This window comes from Hippocampus bargibanti, linkage group LG01, assembly GCF_051943395.1.
Source record: "Hippocampus bargibanti isolate YZ-2025 linkage group LG01, ASM5194339v1, whole genome shotgun sequence".
In the NCBI taxonomy this organism is placed as follows: domain Eukaryota; kingdom Metazoa; phylum Chordata; class Actinopteri; order Syngnathiformes; family Syngnathidae; genus Hippocampus; species Hippocampus bargibanti.
Window position 1 is genome coordinate 33671072 of NC_142734.1, and position 24996 is coordinate 33696067.

Below are 24996 nucleotides of genomic sequence, written 5' to 3' on the forward strand. Positions count from 1 at the left end.
AAGAGGCAGTGTTGATTTTACCCAAAGAAGCCAACATTTTAAAATTATGCTGATAAAATGTTTTGTTTGGACGCTTTAGAAGAGCACTTTTCTTGCACTTTGTAATCTGCGTATAGACGCTGCCCACCTTACGAACGAGATACGTTCCGAGCTGTCGTTTGTAAGGTGAATTTGGTCGTAAGTTGCTTCAGTTCTATATTTTGTATGGAATGTACGTATAGAAGTCAATCACTGAATAGGGGAGTACAAAACACAAACGCTCTAACAGTCGTAAAATGAACTCATTGGCAACACTTCAGCATAGCTGGGCGCTGATTGGTCAACCTTGATGTCTTTCGCATCTCAGAGGAGATCCTTAAAAAAAATAAATCCCATTCACAGCTAATTAAGACATCACCGTTAATCACTGAAAACATGTAACACATGTTCAAATATATGTAAATGTGTGATGATGATAGCAGACCCTCATTATACTTTACATGTATTGCATCACGTCACAAAGCACTTGCGCACCTCCAATTTGGGAATCCAAATGCAATTTAACATTTCGGAAGCAATATCATTGCACATAAGTTGGAGTAACATAATCAGGCTAGAATTAATTCATTTTATTGTTGCTAGATACAAAATCTTTAGTTGACATTTTCTATTTGCCAATGACACGATACAAGTGCATGATAAATTGTGGATTGACAGGAATACCTTTGGCGATAGTGCTGCAATCCAGTCACTATAGTCTATTATTCATATTACTCTTATGTGGCGTGGAACTGGACGCCCGACGCAGCCAACAGGCTTTTCCCTCTCGGCTTCCGGAGAAGACTTCCTGACTTATGCATTATAGAGCAGGCAAAACCCAGGGCGCTTTACCGTACATCCAAGCCCAACCGTGGAAATACTGTACATCAGCAGCATGCATACTGTTCATAATTTGGCACATAAGTACTGGCTTGTTTAATGTAACTTTTGATTAGTTAACCTGTCAATAACAGCAATCCATAGGACCAAGTCACGACAGCAGGGTTTGGTGACATTTGGTTTTTGACTGCTCCTCCTACACACCTACTTTTTTAGGCCCCATCTCAGCCTATTAAAGATGCAGTTACTTATATGTGAGTATGTGTGTGTCTGCGTTTCTGTGTGTGCGTGAAGAGCGAGGGGAGAGAGAGAGTGTGAGTGAGAGAGTGTGAGTGAGAGAGTGCATGTTGATTTTTAGACCAACAGTTTACCCATTTTATGTCTGTGTTTTCAGACTCCACAAACATTTTTAATGGAGCCGACGTCCCAAATGGGTGTAATGTGTTGTTTTCACCAGGAAACAACACATTAGATCGTTTTCACCAGTGAGTGAGATGGGACATTTATTTTTTTAAACTTTTTGACTATAAGTTACAAATGGTACTGGATTTTGTGGGTTTTGATTTTGTGCATGAAATGCAGCTCTTCCGGGCTGAATTCAAATGGAATGAGTGAAGCTGCTTTCATTGGCTTGGAAAAACGTTGGCTGTGGTCATTCCCACAACGGCGCAGATGGCACTTTGTGCGTCGCTTGAATAATACCCCAAAAAAATAGGGGCCAACTCCGGCCCTATATTTATATCTGATGTCAGTTAAAAAACAAAAAAGTGATGTCGTTGTCCTTTAATGACTTTTTTTGACACAGCATTTGCAAGAAGGGCATTTTAACGTTGGTCCTCATCAACTAAATTGGTCCTACTCTCGTCCCTCAGAGACCGCACAGAGCCCAGAAGGAGAGGCAGGTGGTAGCCACAGCCACATGAGCCCTGAGGAGCACTACAGGCACATGATGTCAGCGCTCAGCGAGCACGGATCCTACGAGGAGCAGCAGCAGCGCCTTTACCAGCTGGCCAGCAGCATGGGACTACCCGGACACGGTCAGTCCGCTGTCTTTGTCACTCCAATGCATTTTGGGGGATGTCAAATAAACAAAGCGCACGTGCCAAAATATCCATCACAGATGCGTGACGCGTTGTTATCCTCGCCGCCATCGAAAGGTCGACCTGACATTTCTAATTGTCGCATTGCCCACCCTGTGTCAAGGTGGGATTCACATTGATTTCCGACCACCCCGCCGCTTTGTCATTAACAACGCCCGCAAGCGGCATGCATCAACGCAGCCATTGATCCAGAACATCTTATTGGCTGGTTGCCAGGCATCTAAATCTCACAATATCCTTGTACACTTTGTCTTTGTCTTTTTTTTAGAAACAAGTCCATATTAATGGAACTAAAACTGAAAAAAGATAAATGAAAGTGGTGAACATTGTTGTTAAACCATGGCATCCACTTTTTTTTAAATAACACAACATACGTACTATTTTTCGAGAATTGAAAAGTGTGACGTGGAGTGCCATTCCTGAATTTGTTTTTTTTCTTGCGGGGGTGCGATAAAGTGCTGGTCAGACCTCTGACAATGTTTTTTTTTTTGCCTTCCAAGAGGGGGCAGCATTTGTCTTTTGTTACAGCTTAAGCTGTTGTTAAATCAATATGCATGTATTGTATTTTGTACAGCCGTCCCCATTTCAAGCTCAGATAACTCCAGACCCATTTAGCTTAGGAATTAACTGTTTTTCTGATGAAAGAAGAGAGTCTAAGGTTTTTAAAGCTGTATTGAATGTTTATGTAGTCCTAAAACTCAATATTCTGTGTGTGCTGCAATTTGAGCGAAAATGACAAAAACCCTGGCACTGAAGTGGACACATTTTTGCACATCATCTGGCAGTGAATGAGTTAAGGTCTTCCTATGTCGTAGCATAAAAAGCCAATCAATGCCCAGCTCCATTTCAGCTACTTTTATTTTTATTTCATTAGCACTGATGAAAATTTAAGGAGAGGAAGCCAATAAAAGGTTGAATTACCTTCCTGGGGTCTTAAAGGAGGCATATTTCAGAGTACTATGTAGTCTGATTGATCACTGATATACTTTTCCAGCAGTGTTGCTGGTACAAAACTGATATTTCACACTTCAGTGTTATCCTTGGCATTTAGTATTTTCATATCCATTCCATTTTTACACCTTATGTCACACGGAAGCTGCCTTTTTGTGTCGCCCAATCCGCATACTATGCTGATGTCAACAAGTGAAACTTCTTACCTGACGATTTACATATTCACTGAAACTGGCTAGCTGGCTTTTCAGTTCTTGGAATGAAAAATCTGAGATTTTTTGGGGAAGCAGCTACATCTGAAATTTGGGAACGGTGACCGTTTTGTGTCACGGGAGGCAAAAATGAATCTGTGCAGGGAGAGCCACTTGACATTGACCTCGTCTCCAGTGGGGGCCCTCGTGAAGCACCTTCCTTACCAGCCACCGTCTCTTCTATACATCCATCTCAAATCTTGCATTCGTCTTTCTCTCCCGGCAGCCCCTTTTGCTTTGGTCCCCACAGAGCTTGCTTTTTTTGTTTGTTCATGTGTGTGGATTTGGCATTGGTGTTTCTGTGAGATGCAGTTTTCTCTCTGGGCAGTTTTTATCTGAGAGGGTGGAGGCCGGGGTTTGGCTGGTTGAAATAGCCGACAGGGTTTTCCTTTGCACCATCAGTAGATGAAAGCAACTTGTGAGGAGAAATGAGAAAACAAAAGTGTGTGTGGGGGAGGGGAGGTATAGATCCATTTGAAAGTGAAGGGATGGGTGAGTCATTGTTATGTCTGAGTTTACCCAGATTAGAAACGATATGCTTCATTTTTTTATCATCACGCCAGACAAATTGACCACTTCACCCCCGTGATTGCTCCAAACATAATCAGTCAAAATTAGGAACCGTGACAAACTCTGCATATTTATTTACTTTTGCCTAAGATTGCCACATTGTGAAAGGATTCGCTATTTGCTGCTGTATTCTGGGCTAAGCGGATGGATGTCGGCTTTTCGGTACCTGCCAGTCCACCAACCCCATCACAAGGCCGGCCAAGCTGCATCGGCGCGGCATTCGTCTGCTTCCTCACGAGCTGAACTGAAAGGATTTCAGGCTCAGTTCTAGGAATGATGGCGAGAAGGAAAACAGGGATTGCACAAAAGGAGGATAAGCGATATGGACCCAGTGGTGTGAACTGGGACCCACCAAAATAACTCATACATAGGAAGAAAGGTTTCATGATTTTCAGCATTTGTGTTGTTTCCTCTTTAATGGAAGGAAAATTGCAGTTGCATGGAGTGGTACATGTAATACTGGTTGAACTTTGATCTGATCAACCTTCAAAACAAGATGCACAATTTGGTCAATTCACAATAATGATTGTTACAGTGCCCGAAATGACAGATTAATAGCTACCAAGAGAAGCTGACATTGCAGTCTACATCGTCGTTTCATGGTCCTGGGTGGACACACATGTCCAACACCAATGGCGGTAATTCCAATGTCCAACGTCTTTTTTTCACAGGCCTAGCAGTGGAATAAAACAGGAAATCAGAACCTTCCAAAATAAAACCAGCGATTGCTCTGATCTTAGCTTAACTGTTATATGGGTCTGGAGTTATATGAACTTTTTACAATTTACATTTTACAAATTATGGACACAACTTGTCCGGAGACGTCGGTTGTCCTTTAAGTGTTTGTATATTTTTGAACTTATTTTGGCTTTTTGAACCACCACACCCAAACCTCAATAGTGATGCAATCCCAAATCACTATAATATCCCTTTAATTGAGCTGCTCATCCAAAATAGCCGATTTGGTGTGTAGCGTTACCTTGAGGAAATTCACAGAGGTCAACGCTTCCATCGTGTCACCCCTGCATCATGCACTACTGTGTGCTTGCGCTCCGGGGCTCCGGTTTCCTCTGATCCTTCTCTTATCTCCTCACAACCACCTCAACACACACACACACACACACACACACACACACACACACACACACACACAAACGCACAAAACCTTGTCTGCCGCCAGCCGAGTCCCCTGTGGCCTGGCGCAGCAAACAGATCGATACACCGGAGCTAGGCCGCATTAATATCTGTCGCTTCACCTCCCACCCAACCCCCAACCTCGGCGCCCGCTCAGCACGCACACACACACACACACACACACACACACACACACACACACACACACACACACACACACACACACATGGCGGCACCTAAATCACCCTGACACACACAAACACACATAACGCCCATACAGGCGGCGGAAATGGCCCGCTGGCACCTGAGGGATCTGTCTAATTAAAAATGAGGGGGGGCAGATAGATTGAGGATCAGAGAGAGAGAGAGAGAGAGAAAGAGAGAGAGGGAGACACAGGATGGATTTTTCCCTCATTAGAAGCCTTGTCTCCTGGTGCGTCCTGGCCTAGCCAATAATGATGAGGTCTCGTCTGCGAGAGGAGCGGTGAAGCTGGGGCGGGAAAGACGAGGAAGCAGGTCGAACGAAGAGAGCGGCAGAGGTCAGGGTTCGGCGTGAGGCAGCGCGAGAGAAGACTGTTTTGGTTGCGGAGGTGAGAGGGAGAGCCATGCATTCGGACTTCCATCTCACACTGTCCATCCATACTTCGATCCACAAATCATCACCAGTCATGATCATTGCGATTGCGCATCGTGAATTAAGGGGGTTTATGTCCAAGAAAAGTCACACAAAAGTTAGGTCTGTGAATCACAACAGTGGATGGTGTAAAAACAAAAATCAAATTTGCCTTTGAAACTCAATCATTATGTTACCTGCTTCCATTGTTTAACTGTTTGCTGTTTGAAGTGCACTTCAACGGCCAAACATTTAGGGGGAAAAAAACGGATCGCCAAACTATGTTCACGTTAATCAAGCTCCACAAATAACCCGCACAAGCCATCTGTACAATTTGAAGAGAACATACAAGCAAGGAAACCAGCTACTAATGAAGTTTCTAGTGTGTCTGCCTATATCTGTTGCTGTTGCAATATCACAATTTACAAGATGTACAACCCAGAGCTCCTTGAGGCACTTTATGCAAAAAGCTATCCATTCCATCAAGCCATCAATGACCATCACCAAGGTAAATAAAATGACTTTATTATATAGTACAGTTGGTTTATTTAATTACAATACCATAGCACATTTATTATACATAAAATAAGGTATTGTGGGTAGTTTTAAGGCTTATTTAGTTGAAAATTGTTTTATGGGGATCTGGAAACGGATTATTCTCATTTTAATGGTTTCCAATGGGAAATTAATGTTTGGAATACACACTTTTCGCCTTACACACACTTTCTGGGAACCAATTAAGTTCGTAAGCCAAGGTATCACTGTATTAATTTCGAGTTTACTGCATTGAAAGTGGTGGCGGCTCCCTCATGGGAGGCAAAAACTTTGCCAAAGGTCTGACTGAAGCTTTAAACACACACACACACACACACACACACACACACACACACACACACACACACACACACACACACACACACACACACACACACACACACACACACACACACACACCCACCCTTCTTCGCAGAGTTGCTTGCTTCAACTCTGCCATATTAGAAGGATTCTAAGCATGAAGTGTCCATCTAAAGTCACAGCACATCTCAATTAGGGTGGGGAAATGATTTCCCACCACTGTCTGATTTTACTTTGGCTAATAAGTGCTAAATTACAAATGTGGCACTTCATGTGTGTCATCTGACTCCTTCCTTCATGTCCAACATGTGTGTTAGAGAGATGTTTATGAGGATTTTCTGGCTTTCTACTTGAAATTAGCCGCCGGATGCTAAATTTGTACTTTCCCTTCTCTTGTTTTTCCTTCAACTATCATTCTTCCATCACATTCCCTTTTCCCTGTTCCCGTGTTTTCCATCTTTGTTCTTTACTCAGACGTGCTGCGCGCTCAGCAGGAAGCGTTGGCTGCGGCGGTGAGGAATCCGGCGGCCTTAGAAGCTCACCTGCCCACGGGAGGCAGCTCCTCATCATCTAGCCAGAGACGCAAGCAGGGTCTACCGCAGCATCGGGATGCGCATTACACAGAAAGGTAACAAATCTGTTACAAACGCTTGCAGGCCACAATTTTGTTTGGTGTCAGGTTTGATTAATGAGTCACGCTCGCACTGTAATGTCTGCCATAGAAGTGATGGTCACTTGCTTGGCGGACGTTGATGTACGGAAAAAGGAGGGGCAATATTTTGAAAAAGTGGGTTGGTTAGTTGCTATAGTCTATGTGTGGGTGTGTGTGTGCCCAAATAACCTCTTGCCTACAACTATGGAGACGCATGGCTGTGTACGCGGCTCGTACTCCCTCCCCTATACCCACAATGCTGGCCCCGGTGCCTCCCAAACAAAGCCGGGGGCAGCGGGAGTGGGCGGATAATTGCTTGTCGATTATTTATGTGGCGCGGGGAGAGGCGGGGGATCGATAATGGGCCGACGGTGCGGCAGCGGGGAGTGAGTGAGGGAGGGAGGAAGAGAAGGGGGGATGTTTGTATGAGAGCAGGGGAGTGAAGGGAAGGGGTGGGGACATAAGCAGGAAGCGGAGCGGCCTCCTGGTGCGGTGTTGGGATGTTGTGCATCGTGTGCATGTGTGTGTGTGAGTCTTTTGTGTGTATGTATGTGAGTGCGAGCTCGGGTGTTTGCACGTGTGCTCCATTTTTGAGTGTCATGTACGCCATATATGCAGATTGAATTATGAATATAATTTATGCGCGCATGTGTGTGCAGTGCAAATGTGGTCAGCGAGCCGCGTCTATGCGCCGCCAGTATATACAGAGCAACGTAATTGGCCAGACAGAGTTAAATAGGCCTCACCCCAAACCCCAAAACCTCCCATCTGCCTCCTCTTTAACCTCTTCATAAGATACACCCTTTTGGATGGCGTATAATGGAGGGGGTTAAAAGAGAAAATGGGCTCAAGGGCACTTGGCATTAATTGTAACTTTTGTCAGAATGAGAGAAAAAAAGGGGGGGAACGTAAAGTGTATCAGTAAGTGTCCAATGAAAACCCTTTATTACACCTGTCCTCAAATACTGTATCCAATTTGGACATTAAAGCCACGAAATGACCATAGAAACCACAGGTACTATATCCATCTTATCTTATCAAAGTCAAAGAGTCAAAGTCAGCTTTATTGTCAAATATGCTAATATGCATGACATACAGCACAGATGAAATTACTGTCCTCTCGGACCCAGCATGCATGGCACTTTATCTTATCTTATCTTATCTTATCTTGTCTTGTCTCATCCATCTTTAGCAAGCTGGTTAGTTCGCTAGCTAGCTAGGGAGCTAACTAGCCAGCTAACTAGCTAGCTAGCTAGGCCTCATCATATTTTGGACTATATTAATGCAAAAATGTTAAAAAATGAAAAAAAAATGTTTTGTATGTTTTTCATAAAACAGTGATGATATGTATATGCACACACACACACAAATAGGCCAATCTACATATCGAATCAGCATTTATTGGAGAGATACAGCTTAGAAGGGCATTTACATCACTGACAAGTTCATTCAAATCTACATAAGATAACAAACACAGAACCAAAGTGATTCCATCAAGCCCTCTCTGAATACGAGTATGACTTTGAGTCATGACAGTGAACCAAACCTTACTTTTCTTTCGTCCAGTAGCACAATTAATTCGAGTCTAGTGGAACATGGGTGTTACGTTCCCATACTTTACACCGTGGCGCATTTGAGTTGTAAAGGGCCGGACAGTGTTAAAACAGCACAAAGAAAGAACAGGAACCAAATTCTAGAGCGACCCCAAAGTGGAATGAGTGCAAAGTGAAGAGAGAATTCAAATAGAGATAATTGGTGAAATGAAAAGCCGTGGCTAAGGAAGCGAGTCGAGGCGGCAAATTCCCTTCCTCACTCGCTGTACGGCTCACCTTTCCTTCGACCCCTCATCATTGATTATCTTGGGCCCATTAGGGCCCATTGTTAAAAACAAATCATTAGGGCCGCTCAATGGGCTTAGAGCCTGACGCTCCATTTGTCTGGCCTTAAATGGCGCTAAGCTCGCCGAGCATCTGCCAGGCAAATAGGCAGGGATGGAGAAAAATAAAGAGAGGAAGGAAGTAGCAAAACATGGGGGCTTAAAATGGGGATGAAAAGATGGAAGCAAGAGCAAAAAAAGCGAAAAAGCGGAGAGGACGCTGTGACGGAGTGAGTGAGAGAGAGAGATGAAGCAAGATAGGGAGTGAGGCGATGGAGAGAATGTGAGATAAGGGAATGGGAGGGAGGGCGGGAGAGCGAGGAGGCAGCTTCATCCATTTTAATGAGCTTCCTGTGTAAATGTGTTCCTGCGGAGAAGGAGCCGAAGGCGGCTGCGCGGCGCTCCTAATCCCCCCACGCTCCCGTCATTAAGGGCAGTCCTGTCACACACACACACACACACACATACACACAGACGTGCATGCACGCACACGCGCATTCTCACAAAACACAAGGCCGCACACACCTCGCCTGGGCTGCTTCAGGACAGGAACGCTGTCGCCACTCTGACAGGTCGTCACACACGAGTGAATTTCCCAGAAGCCCTTGGCCTCACTGGCGGCACAGCGAGACACACACACACACACACACAGACACACACACACACACACACACACACACACACAGGCCAAGCATGGAGCTTTGCATTACTAAGAGTCCACGTTGCATTTGTGCAATAGGAATGTATGGAAAGGCCAAAGAGAAAACAGACCAAAACACGTCACTCGTCCGTCCAAATTGTGTTCTAAAAAAAAAGCGTGAGAGAAAGAATGAGAGGAAGGCAGCGGAGGGGAGTGTCGGGCGCACTCCTTTCCCGCCTTCTCTCCCTCGCTCTCCGTGATTAGGCCTAATTATGGTGGCGCAGACGCCTGGCAGCCCCAGTCATGCAGCTTTAATTGACCGTTATTCATCTGCGGCCTAACGCTAGGCAACGGTGGGCGGCGCAAAGCGACGGAAGGAAGAAAAGGGAACATCTGAGAGGCGGCGGTTGAGGCAGTTTGGCGTGCGGGGAGCCGACCGCGGGTGGGGGTCGTTGGCGGTTTTTGCGTGAGCGGCGGCGTGGCCCCGCGGAGAGGCGCGTCGCCAGGCTAATTGCTTGCCCTGAGGGATTATACCAGGTGATTACACACTGGGCGGTGTAATTACATAAGAAGCGGCGAGTGGGGCCCACGGCCCGGGGTCACGCGCCACAGCCCTCACCCAAGATTAATTGGCGCTGCCACAGGAGTGCAAGGCGCCGCCGGAGAGAGCGGTTATACGATTAGCATTAACATTTCAGCGGCAAAGGCGATCGATGAATGCTTTTCACCCCCTCCCCTTCACACACACCAATAAATCACAACCATCACCTCCCCTTGTCCCTGCATGCGAGCGTTCCCTCCAAGCTGTTCCGCTCCCTCGCCGCTAAGCCAAGCGAGAGACAAGCAGGCGCTAGCTAATTTGAACATGGTTCCAAAACAATATTTGCGGTTGCACGCATCCCGTCGTCGGTTTCCACGTTGGCTTCCTCAGCTCCCTTCCCATGTGTGGCTGTGTGTGGCGACAGGCTCACACGCGGACTGACTGGCGTGCGAGCAGAAAGGCTACATTGTGTTAGCTATTGATAGAGTTTCAACGTAGGGCTACCAACATTAGTTGACCCGTCACAACTACGGCTAATTTAATCGTTGACGTCGTCATAATTAATTTTACAGTTTTGTTTTTTCCTGTCAAAACTGCTCAGTATCCAATTGTTGTCTTTATGTTTGTCTGTGATGCACGAGTAAAGTCGCGGTAATCTGGGTCATGCGTACCCTGATTTTGGAGATCAATTTAATACTTTTAAAGGACAACCGACGCCTCTGGACAAGTTGCGTACATAATTTGTAAAATCGCTCGAAAATAAAATATGACTTAGAGCGCCATTCCCAAATTTGTTCGAGTTTAGTTGTTTTTTTTTTGGGGGTGGGGGGTGCCGATAAAGCACAGGTCAGACCTCTCGCAATGTTTTTTTTTTCCGTTCCACAATGGGGCACCATTTGCTTTTTGTCCATGTTAACGCTTTGTTCCAGCTTCAGTTGTTGAAGCGCGATATAAATCAATATGTGGTGTTGCGTTGTATTGCATTTTGTACAGCTGCCCCCATTTCAAGCTCAGATAACTTCAGACCCATATAACTTAGGAATTAACTCTTTGTTCTGAATTGCGATTTAAGTGAAAATGACAAAAAAAAAAACATGCCACTGGCGTGGACACATTTTTGCACATTGTCTGGCAGTGAATGAGTTAATTTGCACAGACCTCAAAGAATTCAAGCTTTAGGATAATAATGCTTTTTGTGATTTACGTATGATTGACGAGTGGACTAAATAGTCGTTTGCGCCAGTCCTAGCTCAAAGGCTCCAATGGAAGCCGGCATCATTTTTGCCACCTTGCAGCGAATGAGCGCCAAGGCACATTTTGACACAGCCACGAGGTCAACGTGCAGAAGACTCATTATTCTGTCATCTTAAAAAACATCTTCCGACTGTGAAGATTTACAAATAACTGGCAAAATGAACGAGGAGAGGGAGGGTGGCGTACCTTGACGAAATGGTGAGTGATGAGGAAGGGGAGGGAAGAGAGGGCAAAAAGAAGGGCGCAAACAACACCCATTTTTCATGGAGGACATAGAGAACAGAAAGAGATGGTTTGCTTTCAAAAAAGGAGAGAGAGAGAGAGAGAGAGAGAGAGAGAGAGAGAGAGAGAGAGAGAGAGAGAGAGAGAGAGAGAGAGAGAGAGAGAGAGAGAGAGAGAGAGAGAGAGAGAGAGAGAGAGAGAGAGAGAGAGAGAGAGAGAGTAGAGACACTGAGTGGGAGAAAGGTGAGAGGCGCCTTTCCCCCCTTGACGAGGACAAAGGACGAGGGAGATAATGGAGAGGCCTTTTCAAAAGTTGAGGTTGCAGGACGCGCCATCTTTTTAGCAGCATCAATGCTGCCTGGCAAAGTGGGAGGGAGGGAATAGGGGGAGGGCATCAAAAAAGGGGGGGTAGGAAGGGGGGGGTGACGGTGCGAATAGAGGCGGGATGAGTGTTAATTAGAAGGTCCTTCAGCCTGTGGCCCCGGTCAAGATGCAGGGGCCGCCCCAGCTGTCAGAGCATGACACACTGGCATTGTGCATTCAGCTCTCATTATGTGTATGGCTTGAATGCATGTGTGTGTGTGTGTGTGTGTGTGTGTGTGTGTGTGTGTGTGTGTGTGTGTGTGTGTGTGTGTGTGTGTGTGTGTGTGTGTGTGTGTGTGTGTGTGTGTGTGTGTGTGTGTGTGTGTGTGTGTGTGTGTGTGTGTGTGTGTGTGTGTGTGAGGCGGTGGTGGAGGGTACAGCAATGGCCAGCGGTGTTTACTGCAGCCTGACAAGACTGATGAGGCACTGGGGCGACGTCGGGGCCTTTGGAACACGGTTGATAAAAATACAGCGTACACATCGATGTGGCAGCACGAACACAGAATGGCGGAGGCGCGTGGCGACGGGGGAAAAAAAAACAATAACATGCTCGTTGGAATGAACGTTCCAATTGAAAACGTTTTCTTTGTTTTCATCTTTGCTTCCGCAGAGAACTGTCCCAACCTCCGCCCCTCCTTTCACCTTCAACGGCCCCTCACATCGCGCTTGGACCTCACTTGAGGGCTCCTTTCCTCGGTTTGCCCTCAGCTCTATGCCAGACCCCCGGTGAGTCAGCATTTGACAGTTTAACACCTTTGTCAGCATGATAATACTTGCACTGGTTCCCAGCGTGTGGTCATTGATTCATATAAGAAAAAGTTAAGGGTCACATAGACAACGTTGGTCCACCTCCGGTTGGTTCCAATTTACGATCAATTCGCTGAAACGCAAACCGTAGCAGTATTAGAATAAATATTAAACTTGCTTCTTGATGTGAGTGAGTCACTTGGATGTTTTTTTTTTCTTTTTATCATACATCTCTCGACCTGCAGTGACTATCAAATTGGAAAACTGGTCGGGAAAGCAAACCTGTGCTGTCCGAACAAAAACCAAGTGTATTTTGTTTGCCATACGAACTGAAACTAAATAAATCAATCAATCAATAAAAGACTCAATTTTTATGAGATTAGATTAGATGAGTCTTTATTAGTCTCGCAGTGGAGAAATGTACATTTCACTGCAGCAAAGTTATGAAGGGAAGAGTAAAGGAAAGAAAGAAGTCGAAAAACAAAATACAGGAGCTGCTGAAAAGGCAGCCACTCTCACAGCGCCATCTCGAAGTCAAAACAACAACAAAACAACTAAATAACAAATAATATGACACAACATAAAATACACAATCATTCAATCTTAAGCACTTTCTGCACCCTCTTTGTTGTATGAAGCAGATGAAAGAGGACAGGCGTCCTTTTCACCACTGGATCAGAGACGTCAGGGCGGTATATGCATGTCCGCTACAAGTTAAATGTTGAAAGCAAACACGAAGCTGTAGTATCCATTGACGAAAAGAGATTGTCTCACATCTCCTGTCGAACGTAAATCCGCTTCAATTCCAAGTCGCGACAGTTCCACATACGCATCGGCGCTCTGTGCTGACGCTCATCCTTTTCCTACAAAATATTAAAATAGTATATATATATACATGTCTGAATGAAGTCAATTCAATAATCTGCAGATGCTTTTATTTTTATTTTTTCGCAAAAAATATACATTGAAATGTTTCTTAATAAGCATACATTTGTAAAATTAGGCTCGCCATAAAACTCGTCATAAAACTCTCTGTCCTCAGCAGTAAACTTTGTTGACGTGCTGTGTGTCGAGAAGTAGAGGATGAAAGTCACCTTGCATAAAGAGGCGCAGGCTACTTTGACTACATTATGTCTTGTCCCCTCATTGTCATATTATAAGAATAATCCAAAGGGAAAAAAGCACGTGCCGTACGCCGTATGAATATGAATAATGTGTGTATGAGGACTAAAACAAAATTGAAATGAGAAGATACGATACACAGCAATACTTAATGTGAGGTGAGAACATTATGACTACCGTATTTTCCACCCAAAAGCCTTGATTTTCTTCCAAAAATGAAGCTGCGCCTTATACGCAGGTGCGCCTCATATGTGAAGTCATATTGAGCCACAACTACTGTCAACTCGCAACTACTGTCAGCTTTTTGCCCTGTAGAAAAAGTCATGCGTGACCATAGCCTCTACTGTAGCGCCTTATAATGTGGTGTGCCATATATTTGGAAAACTTTGAAATATTTATATATTATATTCATTTTTTTCTTTCATTAAAGGTGTGTCTTATACTCTGGTGCACCTTATATCTTGAAAAAGTTTGAAAATACACCATTCATTGGGGGTGCGCCTTATACTCCGGTGTGTCTGAAACTCATGACACAAAGTTAGCGGACACCAGGGCAGACAACTCTGTAAAGTTGCCTACCCCAAGACAACTAATCGCAAAAAAAAAAACATTGTTGCAAAGTATAAATGATTTTTTTAATTAAGGAAGTACCTACCACAAATGCTCCTCTGCTTAATTTATGGTAAATATCCCTTGTTGAAGATTTTGCTCCAGTTGTCGTTTGTCGTCATGGTGCACAATGCAATGTTTGCATTGCGTTGTCTGCTAAGGGCGACCTGGACTCCTCTTTCTAAGCGCCTTTCAATACTCTCAAGTACACTTTACAGTCACGGTATAGTCTGAAGCACGAAACAGGCTTCTGATTGGCTGCCGTGCCAAGTATGCAAATTGCCAAACGAACGTTCGTTTGGCAATTTGCAACAAACATTCGTTCGACTAATTTGCATACTCGGCACGGCAGTCAATCAGAAGCCTGTTTCGTCCTTCGGACTACACCGAGACTGTAAAGTGTACTTGAGAGTTTTGAAAGGCGCTTAGAAAGAGGAGTCCACGTGGGTTGTTGCGGTTTTCTTGTAGCTTTTACTTTATTGAATAAAACAAATGTTTGATTTATTTATTTGTATTTCTTGAAGAAATTGTCAGCCCCTCAGGCCGAGACATTTTGAAAGTTATACGCCCGACGTAAAAGTTGTACACCCCAGGCTTCCGGGCAGACGTTATTTCAAACACTGCTTATACACCAAAAAATACTGTATTTTGTACAATATTTTCATTAGGATATTGATAGTTGTGTATAACTAACAATTTTGGTGGATTTTTCTAAAATACTGACCCTTGTGAAACTGTGTTTGAAAGTTAGTTGTTCTTTTTTTTCAATCTAACTCTTTGGCAGTCAGTATATACAATACCAAGGCCTATGAGTCACCATATCTACTTGACGTGGAAAAAAGGTGGACTCTGAACTGTTTACATTTTATTTTCCTTTTCAAACCCAGGCTATGGTTTCCTGCAACCGGCTCAAGCCGAAATCTTTGTGCGGCAGCAGGAAATGCTGAGGAAGCAGAATCTCGCCAGGTGTGTATGCAAGACGTTGGTAAATGTTGTGTGTGTTTGTGTGTCTTGAGTTTTAGAGTCATGCCTTTTTTTTCCGCAGTTATTCCAGTGGATGGAAATGTCTCCTTGTGAAATGCTGAAATCCGACTTGATGGGACTATGTGTGTGTTTTGTGTGTGTTTGCCCGCGACAGACTTGAGATGTCAGCCGAGCTTTTGAGACAGAAAGAGTTGGAGAGTCTCCACCAGCGACAGCAGCAACAATTGCTGAGCTCCGACCCGCTTGCCGCCCACCCCGCCAGCCTGCCCTTGGACCACCCGGCCCTGAGGAGCCTTCAAGACATCCCCGAGGGTCACCCGCTCCGGGAGGAACTGCTCCGCCGGTCCAATGCCATGCTGGTGCTTCGACACGGGGCCACGGCGCCCCTGCTAAGCGCCGACCAGCAGGAGCAGCCCAAGACGTCATCCACCCACAAAGAGGCCCAAGACCAGAGCTCCACGAGCGGTTCCGACGCCGATTCCAAGAAAGCCGTCCACCGTGGCTCTAAGCCTGAGCACCGCGCCGGCCATCGCAAAAGAAGAAGAGCGGACGCGGGAAGCGAGGGAGACGACGAGCAGATGAAGGAGTCGGACAGCGAATCAGAAACATGTAACGAGAGGCGGGAAGGCCCCGCTGCCAAATCGAGGAGTAAACACAAAGACAGTCGAGAAAGAGACGGCAAAGGGGCATCAAACAGTGCAAAGGAGAGTCGAGAATCCTCGGGCCGGCTCAACGCGTCTTGTAGTTCAGCCGGTACCAACTCGCCCAGTCGCCACGTATTCACCTCGGCGCTGGGGAAATCCGATGTCAAGCTCCAGCTTCCACCTGGATTTGTGCCACCCCTGCCTGCTCTTCAAGGACAGTCGTTGCCCTTTGGATTCCCATACATCAATCCTTACTTTCACATGGGTGAGTAGCTCAGACACACACACTATACTGGCAAAAAAGGGGGTGGGGCTGCATGTGAAACCCATTAACCTTCACAAGGTGTGCCTATCTGGCTGCCTGTTTGAGGGTCTGCCTTTCATCACATGGTTGGGGTCAGGGCTAGATGTTCCAGGTTAGGACTTAGGGGTTCCTGTTATGGTTAAGGGGATGGTTAGGGGTAGGGTTGAGGGGTTAACGGTTATGGTAAGGCATTAGAGTTAGGGGTTAGGTTACGAGGGTTGGTTAAGGGTGTATGGTTATGGTTCGGGGTTAAGGTTAGCGGTTAGAGTTAGTAGGGTTAGAGGTTAGAGTAAAGGGTTAGGCGTTAGTGTTAAGGTTAAGATTAGAGTTAGAGTTTATGGTTAAGAGTTAGAGGTTAGGGTTATGCGTTACGTTTAGTGGTTAGGACTAGGGAATTGTGGGGTTAGGATTATGGTTCAGGGTTAGGGTGTGGGGTTAGGCTTCGGGGTTATGATTAAGGGTTAGGGATGGTGAGGGATCAGGGGTTAATGTTAGAGGTTATGGTTCAGGGTTGTGGTTAGGGTTAGGCGTTTGGGGTTACGGTTAACATTAGGCGTTAGGGTTAGCGTGTGAGCGTTAGGGGTAGGTTTTGGGATTAATTTTTGAGATTATGGTGAAGGGTTAGGGAGAGGGTTATGGGTAAGATGTTAGGGGTTAGGAGTTAGGTGTAGGGTTAGGTTGGGGGTTGAGGCTCGTGCTTCGGGGCTATGGATAGGGGTTAGAGGTTAGGGTTAGATTTTGGGGTTACGGTTAGGGGCTAGGGTGAAGGGTTAAGGTTAGGGTTAGTGGGTCCTTAGGGGGTGGGTTAGAGCTTTCTTTAGTCTCACGTTTTTGTGTGAGTTTCAATTATTTGGTATTATTGAACTCACATATCCTTTATCCATGCAGCAGGGAATATATTATGAAAAATAACATTTATTAAGAGCATATATCTTGCGCATGTTTTTCACGTTTAGCCCAAATAATTTTAAATCTAAGAGGCACTCCAACAGATTGAAGATTTTTCGTAAGTCAAGCAGTACCATTCACGTGTCGTTCTTCTGAATTTTATTCAATGAATCTGCAACAAAAGTGAAGAAATAGAAAGGCCCTCCACCTTTTGTCTTTTAATTGATTGGTCTCCCCCCCCCCACCTCAACGGGTGCTGCTTTCAGGCTCTGTGGGAGGTCTTTTCATGGACGGGGAGGACTCGGTTCCAACAAACCCCGTTGAGGACTTAAGCAAGTGGAGCGTGGAGGATGTATGCGGCTTCATAAGCAGCCTGGCAGGATGTGCTGAATACGCTCAGGTGAGCCTGTGGACAACAAGAAGGGGGAGAAAGAGAGAGAGGGAGAGAGACAGAAAGAGAGACAGAGAGAGAAAGGAGGACAAATGGAGGCCAGGGGCAGGCTGACCAATAACCATCGAAGTGTGCAGTCTTCACCATTGCGTCTCCTGATGGTCGTTTTGTACAATGAGTCAACATGATTAAGAAGTGTGCAGTTGGGGCGTGTGTATGTGTGTGTGTGCACAAATTGCGAGTTTCAGAATGTCCCGCCCCCTTGTTCGTGACGTCACCCCAGGACGTCTTCGCCTTGCTCTAGAATCAAAACAATGGCTTCAGATTCGGAGAAGATGCTTTCTTGTTACTCATTCGGTTATGAATACGATTCAAATAGTTCTGAAGAGGAAAGCATACATGTTTGCAATCGATTAAATAAGTACTTGCGTATCAATTCGAGCCATCAGGTCTCCAATGTAGCGTCCCAGAAAATGCACAAGATGGCACCCAAGCTCTGTTGGAAATGGGATGATTTTTCTGCTGGGAATTTGTGTCAACTAGTATCAAATAGTAGTTTTGGTGCAACACACAACGATTCACCATCGTGTTATTTATGTGTTTTCCTTCTAATTTCGCCATCAACACGAAGTTTTCAGACCAAACAAAGTACCCAAAATGCATTGTGTGTCACTTTCTTAGTCAAAGGCGTTGCTGACGTGATGTCGCGTCAGGAATCGTCACCAACTCAAAAAAAAAGACTTCCTGAATATTCAGCGCAAATCTTAAAACGTAAAATATAGCTATATACGGTGGAATCTTTGTAAAATACGCTCAGTAGAAGTCATTTGAAGTGATTTTACAAATTATGGACACAACTTGTCCGCAGGCGTCGGTTGTCCTTTAATGTCAAGACATGAGATCCCAAAACAACATGAAAATTTGGATTTTTAGATTAAAATAGCTATGTTAGTCTTTTGGAGCAAGCGTGGAAAAAGGAAAAAAAAGGAATAAGGAGTGTGAGTGGGTTGAGTGCGTGCGTGTGCGTCTGAAGCGGCTTTGTCTCCGCCAGGTTTTCCGGGAACAGGTCATTGATGGGGAGACATTAGCTCTGCTCAGTGAGGAGCACCTGCTTGGCATCATGGCACTAAAGTTGGGTCCTGCCCTCAGGATTCGCTCGCAGGTACACACACTGCAGCTGTGCGTGTATCCTCGTGTGCCAGATAGTAGAGCCGACAAAGACAGCCAGCGTAGCGTAGAATCCCCACACGTAGGCTGCCCTGAAAAACAGGAATTCTCTCTCTCTCTTTTGCTTTACGTCTGTGTAAGCTCTCAGTCGTACAGGAGCGGGCCATCGATGAAAAGGTTTCTTCAGCCGTCATCTGTACTTCTTTGAAGGTGTCGGATGTTTCGCTTCTTATCCAAGAAGCTTCGTCAGCAAACTAAAGTCTTACTGGTAGTTTCGGTCCTATATCTATCCCTAATGTCCAGACGTGGTGGTGCTCTCAGGTTGAGGGGAGCATAGGACTAATCCCTGCGACTCCACTGATTACCTGTATTGTCCTGACTGACGACTGTCCTGATTGCCCAATTTGCCCGCCATGGTGGGGTGAGGTTCAATTTGGATCGGTCGTACAATAGATTGCTTAGGCAACATAGGCTTCGTTATGCTGATGAGCTGATACCAGGGCAAATTGGGCAATCAGGCCAGTCGTCAGTCAGGACAATAGAGGTAATCAGTGGAGCAGCAGGGATTAGTCCTCTGCTCCCCCAACCTGAGAGCAGGGACCAATCATAGCAGAGTCCGGCACCACCGCGTCTGGACAGTAAGGATATATCTAGGGCCGAAACTACCTGTAAGACTTTAGTTTGCTGACGAAGCTTCTTGGATAAGAAGCGAAACGTCCGACACCTTCAAAGAAGTACAGATGACGGCTGAAGAAACCTTTTCATCGATGTCTTTTGCTTTGTCGTTGTGTCTGAACTCAAATGTGTAAGCAGCACGTCTCCGCCATTGCTGAGTCCCGTTTCCTCGTCTCATCGGCACAGGTGGTGCGGCGCATCGGTCGACTTTTCTACATGACTGGATTTCCACTGGCCTTCCCGTTCCCGCCGTCGACCGCCCTGCGCCCTTCGGAGCGGGACGGGGACGCCCCTGGGGTGCCCGCCGACACCCCCACCTTGCCCCTCTCTTTACTCCAGAGACCCGCATCCACAAACGGAAGCTCTTCTCCTTTCAGTGGACCCACCCCGGGCTGCTCGTCGCCCAAGCAGGAGAAGAACAACGGCTCCGCGGCCGTGGGGAGATAAGGGCTCCCTTTTCACAGGGTTCGCTTGAACTTCCGGGCCTTAAAACGGAAATGGACGGACGGGGTGGGCAGGGGAAGGGAATGAAAAAAAAAAAAGGCATCATGAAGGACGACATGGACTGAACGGAGATCCTGGCCCGTGGCTGCGTCTGAGCCGAATCCAAAGAAAGTGGCTCTGGAGACGCCAAAAAAGAGACAGCTGGTCACAGACAGCACGCCAAAAAGAGGCCACAAACGCCACATTCTTGCAAGTCAGACAAGCCAACGCCAGCGGAAAGCCGTCTGTCCTTTCCTTCATTCCTTCCTTCCTCCCTCCCATCCTGTGCTGGTTTTTTTTCTCCCCTTTCTTTTCGGTACTTGTCCACTGCAAGCCCAGCACAATCCAGGAATAAGACTCATCTCCCCCTCCGACTTCGGGGAAGCTGTCGTCGTCCCCGAGGCTGGAGCGGCGCCACGCTAAAACGAGCTCCGTCTTTTTCACAGCAACTATGCATTCCACTGTCCCGATACCAAAGATGACCGGATGAGTGGAATTGAAACCGTGATTCTGCTTCTGTTTGCATGAAGGCTGTCAGACAGAGAGGAAGTGCCTCAACGCGAAGCACTCGATGGGATTGAGAAAGTACTGAATTCGGACCACACTGATCGGAATCACCAATCGCAATTTCTCATTTGCCCCCCCAAAAAAATGTGAGTTATTTTCATATTGCAAGAAAAAAAATGGTTAAAGGACAACCGACGTCTCCGAACAAGTTGTGTCCATAATTTATAAAATGGCTTCAAATGACTTCTACTGAGCGTATTTTACAAAGATTCCACCGCATGTAGCTATATTTTACATTTTAAGACTCGCACTGAATATTGCGGAAGTCTTGTTTTTGAGTTGATGACAAGTCCTCACCCGACGTCACTGAAGGAACACCCCTGACTGAGAAATTGCATCACCTCAATGCATTTTGCTGTACTTTGTTTGGTCTGAAAACTTCGTGTTGATGGCGAAATTAGAAGGAAAACACATAAATAACGCGATGGTGAATCGTTGTATGTTTCACCGAGACAACTATTAGATATTCGCTGACAAAAATTCCAAGGTGAAAAATCAACCAATTTCCAACGGAGCTCTGGCGCCATCTTCTGTGACGTACACATCAGTCTTGATCCCTCAAAATGACCCAGAAGACCTTCTTTAATCGATTGCAAACATGTATGCTTTCCTCTTCGGAACTATTTGAATCATATTCATAACTGGATGCGTAACAAGAAAGCATCTTCTCCGAATCTGAAGCCATTGTTCTGATTCTCGAGCAAGGCAAGACGTCTTGGCGTGACGTCACGAACTGGGGGCGGGACTTTCTGAAAATGCCCAATTCGCAGCTCAATTTTTTTGCAGATTTTGGACACTTTTTATTGATGTTTTGCATTTGACTAAAAATATCAGCCTACGTGTTTTGGATATTTTAGATGCTATTAAACGTCTTTCTGATGTCAGTTGGGAAACAAAAAAGTGATGTCGGTTGTCCTTTAAAGTCACCCTGAGTGTAAGTCTACCCCAGTGCCTTGGGAGATGTTCCAGCTACCCGTTGACCTTGAGCGGGATAAAAATGATTGAACACAGATGGGACGGATTACAAGAAAAAAATACATCAAATAACTGTCATATTATATAAAGGTCAAATGTCGCAAAGTCAAAATAAATTTTCAATTACTGTATTTTCCGGTGTATAATCATTTCCGGTGTATAATCATGCACCACCAACGAATGGTGTATTTTCAAACTGGTTCCATATATAAGGCGCACTGGAGTGTATGGCGCACATTTAATGAATGAAAAACTTTTCCAAATATAAAAAAACGTTACCAAATATACGGCACACCACATTATAAAGCGCTACATTATAGGCTAGGGTTACGCAGGAGCTGCTGACACGAGCTGCGAGACCTGTTCTGGCTCAATATAACTTTACATATAAGGCGCACCAGCATATAAAGCGCAGGGTCATCTTTGGAAGAAAATCAAGGCTTTTGGGTACGCCTTATACACCTGAAAATACGTTGCGTCACGTTAAGGAATAAAGTCAAACGTTTCATGACTTAAAGGACAACCGACACCATTTTTTTGTTTCTTAACTGACAGCAGAAAAACGTTTTATAGCATCTAAAATACCCAAAACATGCAGGATGGTATTTTTAGTCAAATGCAAAAGATGCAGTTTCAGAAGGTCCCGCCCCCTTGCTCGTGACATCACGCCAGGACGTCTTGCCTTGCTCGAGAATCAAAACAATGGCTTCAGATTCGGAGAAGATGCTTTCTTGTTACTCACCCAGTTATGAATATGATTCAAATAGTTCTGAAGAGGAAAGCATACATTTTTGCAATCGATTAAAAAAGTTCTCCCATATCAATTCGAGCTGTCAGGACTCCAATGTAGCTCCCAGAAAATGCCCAAAATGGCGCACAAGCTCCGTTGGAAATGGGCTGATTTGTCTGTGGGAATTTGTGTCAACTAGTATCAGATAGTAGTCTTGGTGCAACACACAACGATTCACCATAGCGTTATTTATGTGTTTTCCTTCTAATTTCGCCATCAACACAAAGTTTTCAGACCAAACAAAGTACCGCAAATTGCGTTTCTCGGTCAGGGGCGTTCCTTCAGTGACGTGACGTCAGGAATCGTCACCAACTCGACAACAAGACTTCCAGAATATTCAGCGCGAGTCTTAAAACGTAAAATAAAGCTATATGCGGTGGAATCTTTGTAAAATCCACTCAGTAGAAGTCATTTGAAGTGATTTTACAAATTATAGACAAACTTGTCCGGAGGCGTCGGTTGTCCTTTAAGTCCAAATAAATCCAGGAAATATACAAAGACCCGTATTTGCTCAAATATGAGATATTATATTGTTTCTTTCTGCAAATTAAATGGCAGGTTTGTTTCATTTGACTTCATTTTTTGTTGTCTTTTCAGTGTGGTCCGAATAGTCTAGTCGCATGTTGCTGGAAACAATAGCTCACACCGTTTGGACATTTGTGTTGACTACTGTTGGGAGAGTTTGAAATAATAATAATAATAATGATGATAAGAAGAATGATGAATCATGCAAAATTGTACAGAGTCATGCTTGAAATGAAAATATCCAGAAGGTTGCATATGCGGTACTTTCAAATTTTTGCTTAATGTAGATGCACGAAAAGGAAAAAAAAAAGTTTTCTTGACTTAAAAAAAAAAAAAAAAAAAAGATAAAAATGTGACTCGCTGAACTTTTGTGGTACTTTTGTTCATATATTTTCCTCTCCTTTTTGTTGGACATTTTTTTTAAACTAATATTAAAAGGCGCTCCAATCCTGAATGCTACTGTAGCATATGAACAAGGACAAAGTATTTATAGGACTTAGTAAATAAAGCAAATTATATGTATTATAATTAACCCCTGAGATGGATTCCAAAGATACTTTTACTTTTGGTTGCAGGGCGAAGAAAGGCACAGAGCTCTTAATACTTTTTTTTTTTAATCCACGCAAGCAATTGATTCAAATGGTCCCTTTAAAGGTTTTGTCTTCATCCTATTTTTCTATTCACCGCACGGGTGAAATAAATCATAAAGAAATGGCGCCATTGTCTCTTGTGGTCACGTTTTTTTTTCCCCCTTCTCAACCCTCTGTATGTCTTCTTTGGGTTTAAGTAAGGTTTGCAAATAAAGGTTGGGGGTTTTCGAAGCGGAGAGGACAAAGCATTTTTTTCCTCGGCTCGGTGTTTGGACGAGGAAAGCCGCACGGCCAGCACGCAGGCAGGAAGACAGCGGGACCAGTGAGAACTTGGCAGAGAAACACAGCAGCCTGTGTTGCCGCTCTCCCACCTGGGCCCGGCTTCTTGGCACGGCATCAGACGCCAACCCGCCAGGCCGGCACGCCTCCGCTGCCTCAGGCCTTGACGCCCACCTCCTGCCTAGCTTAAGCCCCCCCCCCCTCCCCAAATCACCACCACAACATCAACCTCCCTCCCGCACCCTACGCGCTGGCCTGAGGGAGTCCGAAGGTGGGCAACATGAACATGCATGTGGACTATTGCTAAGAATTTGCATACAGTGGGACCTCGGTTTACGAACGTTAAATTTATGAAAATTAAACCTTGGCATATGCACTACTTTTCGGGATACACACGGAGCGCCGCCCCACCACGGCTGGCGGAGTAATCTTCGGCGGAAGAACACCAAAGCACACGATCGAACAGCGTCACAGCCGGCCTACCTTTCCACACCTCCTTTCTCTTAGTGCACACGTCGTTCATCTTCAAGGATTTATCATGGATATTTTTGCTGTTATGGGACCGAAAAAGACCCCACCATAGGCTTGTGTTCAGCCGAAGAAGACACAAAACAAAATTACAGTCGAGGAGAAGATCATTGAGAAACACGAATGAGGTGTGCGTTTGTCTGACTTCACGGCCCAGTAGCAAAATGCTAAGTCCACCATTGCTACCATTCTTCGCAACAAATAAGCTATTAAAGGTGTGTGTGTTGCTAAAGGTGTTTCCGTGCTGTCAACGGTCTCGGGCAAGAGAAGAGGTTGAAAAACTTCTGTTAACATGGATTAACGAAAAGCAGCTAACCGGCGACAGCGTGAATATAGCAATTATATCTGAGAAAGCACGGCTAATTCACTCTGATATCGTCATGCGGCAACCTGTAAGTTCGCCGTTTATTGATGATTTTAAAGCTAGCAACGGATGGTTCGAGAACTTTAAGCGCCGTACAGGGATTCATTACTCATCATGGTGAGACAGCCAGCTCTGACAGTAAAGCTGCCGAAGCCTACAAGGGATCATTCGTCGAAATGGTGAAAGAAAAAGGCTACGTTCCTCAGCAAGTATTTAATGCAGATGAGACCGGCCTTTTTTGGAAAAAGATGCCTAACTGGACTTTCATAACACAGGAAGAGAAGTCTGAACCCCATTCCATCAAGCCATCAACGACCATCACAAAGGTAAATAAAACGACTTTAATAGACAGTGCAGTGTATTTCTTTCATTACAATACAATAGCACATTTATTATACATAGAATAAGGTATATTGTTTGTAGTTTTAAGGCTTATTTAGTTGAAAATTATATTTTATCGAGACCTGAAAACGGATTATTCTTA

At 45.0% G+C, this 24996-nt stretch overlaps 1 protein-coding gene across 2 annotated transcripts in view; it reads left to right on the forward strand.

Moving 5' to 3' along the window:
- Positions 1-23468, forward strand: part of samd11 (sterile alpha motif domain containing 11) — a 56344-nt gene extending 32876 nt beyond the window's left edge. Inside the window, exons 6-13 of one of the 2 annotated variants that reach the window (XM_089012390.1) lie at positions 1731-1895; positions 6807-6960; positions 12491-12606; positions 15246-15324; positions 15497-16251; positions 17445-17578; positions 18603-18731; positions 19598-23468. In XM_089012390.1, the coding sequence (XP_088868516.1) occupies positions 1731-1895; positions 6807-6960; positions 12491-12606; positions 15246-15324; positions 15497-16251; positions 17445-17578; positions 18603-18731; positions 19598-19858 (1793 nt within the window). In that variant the 3' untranslated portion in view covers positions 19859-23468. The remainder of the gene's footprint in view (positions 1-1730; positions 1896-6806; positions 6961-12490; positions 12607-15245; positions 15325-15496; positions 16252-17444; positions 17579-18602; positions 18732-19597) is intronic. The other variant, XM_089012381.1, reaches the window with a different exon arrangement.
- Positions 23469-24996: the final 1528 nt, after the last annotated feature.